This window comes from Cololabis saira, chromosome 3 (genome assembly GCF_033807715.1).
Source record: "Cololabis saira isolate AMF1-May2022 chromosome 3, fColSai1.1, whole genome shotgun sequence".
In the NCBI taxonomy this organism is placed as follows: domain Eukaryota; kingdom Metazoa; phylum Chordata; class Actinopteri; order Beloniformes; family Belonidae; genus Cololabis; species Cololabis saira.
The window spans coordinates 27,490,358-27,503,030 of NC_084589.1; the positions used below are offsets into that span (position 1 = coordinate 27,490,358).

The following is a 12,673-nucleotide window of genomic DNA, read 5'->3' on the forward strand; positions in this document are numbered from 1 at the left end:
GGCTTTTACACAGATGAGAAACACTGACGAAATCAAAATAGAGAGTAACAAGTTTCTTGTTAATAAATTCATATTTTTACCCTTCAAGTTCACATTTTTACAAACCAGTTCACATAGAAACACTCTTTAATTCAGGTTCCATTATTCATACATACAATTTAAAACTTTCTTCACTAAAAATCTATTGCTTTAATTTTAGCAGTTCAACCACAAAGACTCCCACCTTTCTTTACTAAACTAAATTGAGGATTTTGTAACTCAAAAAAGTAACTCAAAGTAACTCTTTGTAACTCTTCCGGCGCCTGGCTGCAGGCAGTAAAGCACTGCTGCAGGACTGTTGTCTATTTATAGTGACACCACATGTGCTTCTGAGCAGAGGGTTGCATGGCTAACTACATTTCTTGTAGATTTGCCCTCGTGCCTTCTGTATGTCGCAACTTCAACACTTCACCTGAAGAGAAAAATCTTTGGTAAGTCCTGTCTTACACATACATACACTATAAAAAGAAAATTACTGTCGTGACCCCTTTTTTTCATAGATATTTAAGAAATGTAATAAATCATGTTGTGTCAATCTCAATAATGTGTGAGCTTGTTTCAGTTTACTTGTACATAAGTTGATTGTAATAGTTTAAGAATTATGATCTCTCATGTGCTGCTGCAGATTATTGTTCAACCTGTAGCTCCTGAATAATTCCTCACATGTGGCGTTTTCCCAGATTCCTCCCAGAAAGCTGATAAGTTTTATCAACGATGCCTTACAACAGTGAAAGAACTTTGACCTCTATAGATTTGCACTCGCCCTCACAAGTGTGTGTTTCTTTGGCTTTGTAAATTGAAGAAAAAAGGTGTGAAGAGCCACATAGAGGTAGGTATGACAATTATTTGATTAGAAATATAACTTAAAGTGATCCAAGACAAAGAAATGTTAAGTATGTAATTTGTAATTTCTTTATTTCTTTCCTTTATTCTTTATTGTGTTTTAACAATGTATTTTGTACATCCACGTAAAACCCTTAACGCAGCAACCCCCATCCCTTCTCTGATCAGATAAGATTCACGATGAGCCGCGTCTGGGCTTTGTTCAAAGCTCACCCATACATCAGCAACGTTCTGGGATACACAACGCTGTTTGCCTCAGCCGACCTCATCCAGCAGGGCGTACTGAGAGGGAAACCTGCCGCAGGGTCTGCATCGAAGGATGCACCTGGCATAGACTGGCATCAGACGGCTCGGGTGGCGACCGTTGGCTTCTGTTTCCATGCCAACTTCAACTATTACTGGCTCAGAGGGCTGGAGAGGATGCTGCCAGGAGGTGGAGTGAAGGCGGTGGCAGGGAAGGTTGTGGTGGATCAACTAGTTGCAGCTCCTCTTACAATCAGTGCCTTTTATATTGGTACGTTTGTCCCGAGGCTTATTTAACATGTTTGGGGATTATTTTGTTTAGACTTCATATTTTAAATGGGAAATAACCACCGTTGTTCTGTGCTACTTAGGTATGAAGTTTTATAAAACAATCTGGCTGCATTTCTTTTTTATAAATCTGTGACATCCTGATCTAGGAATCATGTTTGATTTCTTTTTTAGTGAGTAAGTTTACAGCTTGAGTCTGGAATTCCAAACATAACCTTCACCAAACATTGATTTAATTTACATTAAAAAAAAAAGAACAAAAAGAAAAAAATCAGCCACTATTATTTAATTTCATAGAATCATAGCTATTGCTATTTATATATATATATGGGTCAATATATATATATATATATATATATATATATATATATATATATATATATATATATATATATATATATATATATATATATATATATATATATATATTTTTTTTTTTTTTTTTTTTTTTTTTTTTTTTTTTCTACAATTAAACACCTGTATCTTTTTAAGGTTTAAGTTTATTAGAACACAAAGATGACCCTCTTCAAGACTGGCAACAGAAATTCTGGACATCTTACAAGGTAAATAAAGTCAAGTACCATCTCTTTATTCTCTAACCTTTCATGTTTCAAGACGTAATTAAAATAAATTATCTAGTGATTGTCTTAAAATTAGGTTAACCTCCCAGAAAGTCTCATATCAGCTGAAATGCTCCAGGTTATTTAAATTCAGATTGAAGACACACCTGTCCTTAGCTGCATTTGAATAAAGCTCCAAATCTGTTGCTTTTAAGCTTGAGTTGCAAAACGTATTTACATTTTAACTTCTCTTTATCTAGTGCCTTTCTTTCTTTTTGTTTTAAATCATGCTTTTTCTGCTATGTGACGTTTTAATGTTTTAATGCCTCTGTAAAGCACTTTGAATCCCTTTTTTGTTGAATTGTGCTATATAAATAAACCTTGCCTTGCCTTGAGAAGAACGCCATTAGTATGACATTATATACTGTCGATCAATAGTTTGTAGAAGCAGGTTTTTCAGCAATAACAATCATTTTCAGCGTGAAAGTGTAAGTCTGTCACATTGTTGTTGAGGAATTTTGTCCCACTCTTCTTTACAACATGGATTTAGTTCATTGACATCATTAAGGTTAGCAGGAATTTGTTGTTTTTGTAAGGTTCCACCACAGAACTTCAATGAATTTTAGGATAGGACTTTGCCTGGAAAAATTATGAAACTGCTAGGAAGTCCAGTCCATGGAAGACTGTCTTCAAAATAATCTAAGATTACTCACACTACCTGAAGATGAATGAATAATGTGCATTTGATCAGCAGCACCTGGTGTCTCGCCTTTTGAGTTAATGTCACAGTTTTGGTGTTTAGGTTCCTTGTGTTTAAGTTTTGTCTTGACTTCCCTTGTTTTCATATTATCATTATATGTTTATATATAGATTATCATAGTGGACATGGATTTATGACTCTATCTATCTATCTAGGCTGGGGTGGTGTATTGGTCTACAATGCAGGTGAGATAACCACACATGAATTCAAAGCAGTGTACAAATGAAACACATTCATCATGACATATCCATGTTTTCCTCATTTCAGGCTATGAACTTTGCATTTGTTCCACCTGTGGCACGTACAGCGTTCCTGGGAGGTATCGCACTGACTTTCACAATCTTCCTGTGTCACCTCAGGCAGCAGCACAACCACAAACCCGAATGAGCCTCACACCTTTGTGAGACTACTGTAAAATAATAGCTGATGCTTGTTTGGGAGCAAAGGAAATCTTCGGAAGAAACGAAAGAAACGTCCCCAAGGGAATAATTGTTACATCTCTGTGAATTCTTTAACCTCAGTTATTACAGACTAGTAATCTCATTCATACCTCGATGGTCCTCAGTCTGACCTTAATCAAATGTTGACTTTTTGTTTTCATTTGTTTTTTCTTTTAACAAGATTTTAGCCATATTTTCTTCTGAGAACAACACAGCATATAAATCCTTATCTTACTGACCCGTTGTTATGCGTATCATGATGGAACAGATCTGTCCCCACATACTTTGTGACCAATAAAGGTAATGTTTACATTTTTTTGTTTCATTTCCAATTTTTTTAATCATAATTGCTACATACATCACTAGCAAATAATAAACAGTGTATATTGCTAGTGTATTATAGAATTGAATTTGTGAAATGAGTAAAAAAGTGAAAAAAGAAGTAGCTCTTCTCTCTTTTAGACTTGGGTTTTACTACAATATGTATTGTCGACACTCAACAGATTAAGTCAAGTTATTTCAACTGAATTTAATTGACTTGAATTAAACTGATTTGAATTGATTATGTATATTAAAGTATAACAATTAAACAAATACAAAAGTATGTGATAGACTGAATAAAATAATTGATTTTCCAAATGTAGCCACTGTGATAAATATGAATAAATAAATAAATAAATGTAGGCAACAATTAAAAAAAATAAGGAATATGTTCACTCGGTTTCAGTTGTGAGTTGTGGCAGTTGTGACGAAGAGGGCTTTTTTTTTCCTGAGTGCTGAATGTAAACCTAAAGTAGGTCAGTGTGCCACAATTCACAGACACTTCTGGAATATTTTGAAACATTGTTCTCACCCTCCCCACAGGATTTTCTGTATTACGTAGGACTTCCAGTCTGTGCTATCCTACCCTGTTATATCCAAAGTTATTTATCCAATTATTCCCTTTACATTCACTATGTATATGATATTTTGAAAGTGAGCAGTTTAAAGGAATATAAACCTCCCCATTGTTTTTTAAAGAAAGACAGTGAAAGACAGGCTTAATTTGACTCAACACGGGAAACCTCACCCGGCCCGGACACGGAAAGGATTGACAGATTGATAGCTCTTGTCATTTTCGTCCTTATGATTCTGAATGTGATATTCCAGCTGAAAGAGACACTGGTCAATGTGAATGTCACAGCTGGAAAACTCACATTAGTGAGATTTTTATTTGGGATTATTGTTTGTTTCTTTATTGCTCTCAACTACTTTAGCTTGTATCCAGCCAATAAATTGTCCATATATTTATTATCCATACCTATGTTTTCCTGTTCAGGGTACTCTGGCTATCTTCAGGTGAAAGGCAGCAGTAAACCCTGAAAAGGTTGCCAGTCTGGCATAGTGACACATAAAGACAAACACCCATACATGCAATCCTGTGGTCAATTTATAATCACCTTTTTAACTAAGTTTTGACCTTTTTTTATTTATTTATTTTTTTAACCCAACATACCCACACTCACAACCAAACATGTTTTTGGATTCCACAAAAGAGAAGAGTAAGGAAATTGACAGTATTACAGTAGACCGTATAATAATACTCATTGGACAATATGTCTGTGTTTGTGTGTGTTCATTAGTTTCAATAAAAATTAATTCATTTAACAGTTCATTGGAACACATTAAATAAGACACTAACAAGTTGAGACAATTCAATTAAATTTATATACCGTCTATTACAACAGACGTTGTCTCTTGGCATTTTCCAGAGAGCCAGAAGAACAACAGAGATGGTTACATATTGAAATCTTTAGAAACATTTTGTTTTTTGATCGTTGTTAAGTGATAAGAATAAATGGGATTTGCCCAAAGCTAAACTCAGTGATCAGGCTTTTGCTTCCTTATTGGCTCGACGAGGTATCACACTTAAATGGAAGGAGTCTGCACCCCCTCCTGTCTCACATTGGCTTAGAGAAGTAATGTTAGCATGAATCTGGAGAAGATTATATACACTATCTGGGGATCAGAGAATACATTTTACAGATTGTGGCGCCCCTTCTTGGCATTTTTTGAGAAACCCACAACGGTAGTCTCTTTAAATCTACTTAATTATTTATCTATTTTTTAATGTATTTTTTAGAAAGACAATATATATATATATATATATATATATATATATATATATATATATATATATATATATATATATATATATATATATATATACACACATATATATATATATATATATATATATATATATATATATATATATATATATATATATATATATATATATATATATATATATATATATATATATATATATATATATATTGTCTTTCTCTTGTGTATTTATCTAACTTTAATGCTAATTTCAGTACCAATGTGCATTTACTTCTACTTTCCTTTGCTGTGTTTATTTCTGATGGCCAGCTGGTGTTGTTTGTTTCCACGTGTGGGCATCAAAGTGTGTTGTTGTCTGGGTGGGGGCTGATATAGGAAAAAAAATACTTCCTCCAGTAAAGTTATTGTTTTATTAATGACTTTTCATTAATATAAAGACCTTTTTTTTTTATCAAACTTTATTCAACATTCCAAAATTACAAAATTCCTTTGAGGAAACATTAATTTGCAACTGAAACATAAGTTCACAGCACACAAGCGAATATGTAACTATAAATTTTTTCCAAGATAAACTTCTAAATATAAATAAAAAGAAAATAAATAAAATACATTTAAATAATCACAAAATAAAATAATCATAGGGGTTGACATTCCAACAAAAATGTATAAGCGTAGCAAGATTGTATCTTAAAGAGCAAGAGACTCTAACATGGTTTCACATAAATCATTTATAGACTGATTTTCTTTTGAAAGTACCTTAATAGATGTTATATAACTTTTTATTTCGTTTTTAAAACATACTATGGAGGGTTTGCTGTTTTTCCATTTATTTTTATGTATATGATATTTACCCAAAATTAGAATTATGTTCACCATCTTGGATACCTTCTTTGGCAGACCATCCAATTATGACCTGAAACTTGCTGAACATACAGTTGTTGATCCCAATCTTTAACCACCGATAAACATCTTGCCAAAAAAGCTTTGTGATCGAATAAGAAAAGAATAAGTGTTCAATTGTTTCGTGTTCTGTTTTACAAAATATACAGGGTTTCAGCGGCAGGATAGATATTGTTTATTATTTTAAACTGAATTTCTTTTGCTTTGCGTGAAATTGGCCATTTAAGGTAGCTGCTGTATATCTTTGTTAACGTTACTTCAATTTCTGTTATCTTTATTTTTGATTAATAGAAAGACCTCTGAAAGAAAGAAATGTAGACGTTGAATAGTCTTTTTTGTCTCGTCTGCCACTAGAGGCGCAATCTTGAATCGTCGTCATTATCCTGCAGGAACAGGAAGCGCGTCCTCTGCGTCTGTAACCAATCAGACGCCCGAGATTTCACCGGACTTTGTTATCGCGAGACCTCTGCCTTTCCTTTTCCCTTTTCGCTCTGAATCCAAGATGGTACGTACCGCTAGCAGACTCTCACACTGCCGTGAATTCAGTATCCTCAGCCATCCTCTTTATTAAACAGTCCTATTTCTCCTTTGGAAACCGAAACATTCCCCAGCCATAACCACCGTAGCAGTGCTGAAGTGATTTTGTGTCGTACGCTCGGCCAAACCTTGTTTAGCTTATCCTCTCTGTGACCGACATTGTTGCTGGACATTATGCCGCCTTAAGTCGTATAGTTGATTAAAAGTTCACCTTGAAAACCTTTAAGACCGCGGAATATTGTTACATCATATCTGTTCAATTCCAGGCCCTGTTGAAACATTTTAAAATAGATTATCACAGTTGCTGTGCCGGAAGAGCAGTTAGCTGTAGTGTCAACGTGTGTAGCCGCCTGTGCTTTACAGAGCACTCATGAGATAGATAGATATATATATATATATATATATATATATATATATATATATATATATATATATATATATATAGAGCTGTGATCTATGGTAACTCGCTCTTTGTGCAGCAGAGAGTGTGGATTAAATGTGGGGCCACTGATGCATCAATTGCAAATTAATTATATATTTTTTCATGTTTCCGTTCACTTTTCCAGGGTGTTGACATCAGGCACAACAAGGACCGTAAGGTGCACAGGAAAGAGCCAAAGAGCCAGGATATCTACCTGAGGCTCCTGGTCAAGGTACAAAAATGAAAATTAAATATGTAAAGCAGTGCCAGTAAGGGCCTGCCTTTTTTTTTTTTACAGGTCTGAACTGTAAATGGTTTAATTATAAATGTATCTGGTAAACTGGCAATCTTTTTTAATTATTATTATTTTACCAGTTGTACAGGTTCCTGGCCCGCCGCTGTAATGCTCCCTTCAACAAGGTGGTCCTGAGGAGGCTGTTCATGAGCAGGTCCAACAGGCCTCCCATCTCCGTCTCCCGTCTGGTAAGTGTCAGTCTCTCAAGTTGTCAACCGGTAACGAAATCTCTTTTCCCTGACTGAACGTTGTTCAACTCGGCTGCTTTTACTATGTAGTCTAGGGGTGTAACGATACACTAATCTCACGGTACGGTACGATACACGATATTGAGGTCACGATAACGATACGATATTATAGCAGTATTTTTTTAACAACCTTGAATGAGGAACATATGACTGGAAAAAATTGTCTTTTATTTGAAAGACACAAAATACAAAACAATGCTGTGCATTTGCCCTATTGTTACAGTTTGTAATGGTTTATAACTGTTTAAGTTTTAAAGAGAAAGCCAGGCCAACCATTTTCCACAAACTGAACTAAAAGTAAATGTCAGGTTTGCATTATGCATCTTCAGTTTCATACAAGTACAAATATTTTGCCACAAACTGAATAGTTTCTCTCGTATGATTTGACTTTTTTCTTTTTTCGGATGCGCGTTCGTTACTAGTCAACACAATAGATTAATATTAATATTCCAATATCGCGATACACTTTGTCACCTCCACGACACGTATTGTGACGTTTTTGTATCACGAAATTTTGTGGCACGATATATTGTTACACCCCTAATGTAGTCACACTTATTTAGCTGGCAAATGTATTTTGGTCTTCTTAATTGTAGGTTATTTGTGGCTCTCTGCCTGTACTAACATTTTAATATCAGTCACGATGAGATACGTGATGTTTCACAGTGTTGAGGTTCTGAAAGTTGCAATATTTTGAATTTGATCCTTTTTTTTTTTTATTCTGCTGAGCTCTGTTTATTTTATTTGCTACAATGCTTTAAAACAATTGCACCGCAACATAAAGAAATTGAAAGTGTATCAGGAAAAGTTTTACTGTGTTCAAAATGACATAAGTTGCTACACAACACAATATTGCCAATTTACTTAAAGCTCTGTCAAATTCAAGTGGGGAAAGTGTATTTGATCAGCATCTTCCATGATGTCTGTTGTTCACAAATTAAACTACTCATTTCTTTTGTCTACTAATTAGATCCGTAAGATGAAACTGGCCGGCCGCGAGAACAAAATCGCTGTTGTTGTGGGAACAGTTACTGATGATATCAGGATTCAGGATATCCCCAAGCTCAAGGTAAGTTTTCTTATGCAGAAGTGATTATTGATGTTTGTCCACAAAGATGCAGTTCTACTGACGCTACATGAATGTTTAAATTGTTTGAATTAGTGTTGAAGTGCTGTTTGATGTTCCACAGATCTGCGCTCTGAAGGTAACTGATGGCGCCCGCCGCAGGATTCTTAAAGCTGGTGGTCAGGTGATGACCTTCGACCAGCTGGCTTTGACCTCACCAAAGGGACATGGCACAGTCCTGCTGTCAGGTAACTTAGCTTTAATACTTTTCTACCAGCATTAGTCAAGATGGTTGGGGGAAAAAGATCCTGCAACATTTTAAGAACATTTTACAAAAATCGAAATTATTCCATCTTTTTTTTTATACATATACTTTGTCATGTGTGCCAGGAAGTTTTGAAAGTTATCCATATGGACCTGTTATATTTTGGGGTACACTGAACGTAACATGTCCACAATGTTGTCCTCTGCTGTTCTGTGGTAACTGGTGTTTTCACTGATCCATCTCAGCCTTAATAAACGTAATCTTTTGGATCATTCCTAACACATGTACCAAAGTGAAAGGTTTAGAGCACCAAAAACAACACTGTTTGCTCTGTTTTGATATAACGTACAATCTCTGAGTTGTGTGGAGTAATGCTGAAATCCAGTCGTACACATTAGCCTCCTCTTTCCTGGCACCTTGCTGTAACTTTAGAAAATGTGCACAATGCCTTCGCATGACCACTTGCAACACTAACAAAGTCAGTTTACCACACTCCGTTTTGATTTATTCAGTTTTTTTAACTGTATATGCAACCATGTTGATTGGGGATATCAGCAAGGACACATGGATCAGACCTGATCACTTAAGACTAATAGGTCATTTCCACTAATGCCTCAGCCTCCGCTCATCTCTACTGTTTTAAGGATTTTCTCCGAGGTGATAGTACCGGTTAATGCCTCCTTTTTTTGCACCTACTTGGCTGGGGTTCCAACCAAGCTGAGTCGAGCTGAAAATGCAACATCACCAGGCTGCAGGCCACTGAAGAGAGTCTCTGATGAAACTTGAGAACAACTCCTTCACATCCTCATCTTTAAAACCCGGCAACAGCGACCGCAATATTTCCTTTACAACCAAAATATGATAGAGCGAAAAATGGCAAGCAAAAAAACAGAATAATGGAAATGGGGTGTACAATTGGTACCAACTTTGGGAAATCCCCACTGTTTTCAAGATCAAAGTTTATAGTTTTGGAAATAAGAATAATAAATAAAAATGACATAACCAAAATAGCAGCAGCCTACATTACATTGCCCATGAATAAGGATATTCCGTAATAAAAGCCTCCTAACATGCAACATCAATGGTGAGCCCGGAGGATTGGATTCTGGTTGGCTCCAAGTTTTTACTTTTTTATTCTAAAATAATTACTGTAAAATATTATCCAGTACAAATATTAGCTTTATTCAAATTATGGATGATACATTTTGTAGATTAAGAGCCTGTATTACTTTAAGGCTTTCTTGATGATGATCATCTCAGCTGTAATTTGCATTAACTAAACACATTGCTATTCTCTTTGGTATTTAACTCCAAGTGAGTAAAATAATACAAGAAAACACATTTACCTTGAGCTAAAGCCAAGTGTTAAAATGTACAAATAGGAAGTTCGAACTCTCTTCAAACCCCCATTTGATAACCTTCTTCCTCATCTCAAGGTGGTGTATTGTAATTGTGACTGCTTTTAATCCCTAATGTTTGTTTGCTTTCCAGGACCCCGCAAAGGCAGAGAGGTTTACAGGCACTTTGGAAAGGCCCCTGGAACCCCTCACAGCCACACCAAGTATGTGTACACTGAACAAAATATAAAACTAATGCACACGTTTAGGACAGATACAGATTAGATCTGGTGTCTATTACCCCGCTCTGTTTCTTTTTTTTTTTTCTTTGTGGATTTTCAAATTGTTTTTTGAAGGGTTCAGCTCAATATTACTTTATTCGTCTGTAATGGGAAATTATATAATAATTGAAACAGAATTTGCAAGAACCTTTTACTTTTTTTTTTTTTTTGGACGCAATTACAAATGTGCTGTAATGAGGGGTACATTTAACTTGCATGACTGATCAACAACAATTTACGACCCTTAAGAGGCGCACTCAGTACTAGACGGCATGAAAAAGCTGTTTGCCCAATTGAGACTAAAAAACAAAAATGCAGAAAACTCTTTCTCCCATATATGACCTAGGTCACTTTTTTGTTTAAAATTGTGTTTCTGGTTAGCGATTAGTATTCAGTTTTACTGTTAGCGCAATCAGTTTTTATCTTGTCTCTACCCTAATCTTCTGATTACACTTTAGAGCAATGATCAACCCTGGTCATCAAGATCTACTGTCCTGCATGTTTTAGATGTTCCCTTGCATCAAAACCACTGATTTTAATGATCGTTATCAGCTTGTCATCAAGGTCTGCATTGACAAAGCCACTTGTATAACAGCGTGATTAAGCAGGGAAACATCTAAAACATGCAGGACACTAGATCTTGAGGACCAGGGTTGGAGATCACTGCTTTAGAAAACAGATTGTTCACTCTGTCACCTAATGGAAATATAGCTCATTTGATATTTTTGTTCTCTCTGTAGCATTTGAAAAACTTCAAGTCCACTGGACTAATTTCACTACCACTCGATAGTGCAGATGGATGTACATACTTGTTTTAAATGATTAGGTGTCCAAACCTTTGACAGATATTGTGTATATAAAAACACAGCCATGATAATACTTTTGTACCAATGTTTTCCCTGGCTCAGTTAAAATATGGAACCAGTGTGAAAAATAAAATGAGTGACATTTAAAAGTCATTACTTTGCTTAATCAGCTTCGATTCCATATTCAAGTTTTCTTTTTTATTGTAAAGGTCTCTGTGTTAGCCAGTTAGGTATCAATACAGCGCTTTTTTCAGGTACATGGTTCACATACAGGGCAGCATGAGTTGCCACTCTGGCAAGTCTTTCTGTTTGGTTTGCATGTTCTCCATGTTCTTGCATGGGTTTCTCCCGGTACTCAGGCTTCCTCCTGCAGTCCACAAACGAGTGTCCGGTTAATTGGTGATTCTAAAGATTCGAGTTTAAGTGGTTGTTGTCTCTGTGGTGTCCTGGGTGTACCTCTGCGCTTTGCTCATAGAGAGCTGGGACAGACTTCAGCACATCCCTGTGGACCCAAAAGAGGAAAAAGCAGATATAGATAATGCATGGATAGATGATTCACATACCCGTTAAAACCTCTTGAATATATAGCTAAAACAATTATTTTGACATTAGCATTTTGAAAGTTTTAATGGAAAAAGGCAGATTTGCAGCTCAGAGTTCACTTCAGTGAAGCAATATTGGCATTGTATTTGTCTTCTAACGTATGAAACGGCTGCGTTGAACTGCAAATTAGACCCCTTTTCCCAAAAAACCTCAATCTGGTATGGGTCTCTTTGCAAATTGAAAAATCAGTCTGACGAGATTAAATTAAAACCCAGGATTTTTATCAGATATTTTAGTTGTAGTCTTTACTGAGATTGAATTGGTATCGTAAAGATTAATTAAGAGAGCCATCATGACACAGCCCTAAAGATTAGATAACGTAACTGACGTAGGCTGTGTATCTAAGGGTGTATCTAAGGTGGTAACTAACAAACATTTGTTTCTGTTTTCTCCTCCAGGCCCTATGTCCGCTCCAAGGGCAGGAAGTTCGAGAAAGCCCGCGGTCGCAGATCCAGCTGTGGTTACAAGAACTAGTTTGTGTTATTGTTTTCCATGCAGTCTGACACAAATAAAAAGATTGGCTGTACAAAATGAGTCGCATTCTGTGTTTCTTTGAGCATCTTAAGCCTTGTCTTATTTCCCTGGAATATCTTGTGTTTTAATCAAGACAATGCCACACCGATTAAAACTCC

At 35.7% G+C, this 12,673-nt stretch overlaps 2 protein-coding genes across 2 annotated transcripts; both read left to right on the forward strand.

The window, feature by feature from the left end:
• Positions 1 to 356: 356 nt before the first annotated feature.
• On the forward strand, positions 357 to 3,479 carry si:ch211-120k19.1 (uncharacterized protein LOC563199 homolog). The gene is made up of 6 exons (XM_061718410.1): positions 357 to 470; positions 720 to 868; positions 1,051 to 1,396; positions 1,906 to 1,976; positions 2,889 to 2,918; positions 3,001 to 3,479. Exons 3-6 carry the CDS (start codon positions 1,063 to 1,065, stop codon positions 3,118 to 3,120), a joined length of 555 nt encoding a protein of 184 aa, XP_061574394.1. The 5' UTR covers positions 357 to 470; positions 720 to 868; positions 1,051 to 1,062; the 3' UTR covers positions 3,121 to 3,479.
• Positions 3,480 to 6,576: 3,097 nt separating this feature from the next.
• On the forward strand, positions 6,577 to 12,575 carry rpl18 (ribosomal protein L18). Its single transcript, XM_061716951.1, has 7 exons — positions 6,577 to 6,687; positions 7,286 to 7,372; positions 7,516 to 7,623; positions 8,654 to 8,752; positions 8,874 to 8,997; positions 10,506 to 10,575; positions 12,440 to 12,575. Exons 1-7 carry the CDS (start codon positions 6,685 to 6,687, stop codon positions 12,513 to 12,515), a joined length of 567 nt encoding a protein of 188 aa, XP_061572935.1. The 5' UTR covers positions 6,577 to 6,684; the 3' UTR covers positions 12,516 to 12,575.
• Positions 12,576 to 12,673: the final 98 nt, after the last annotated feature.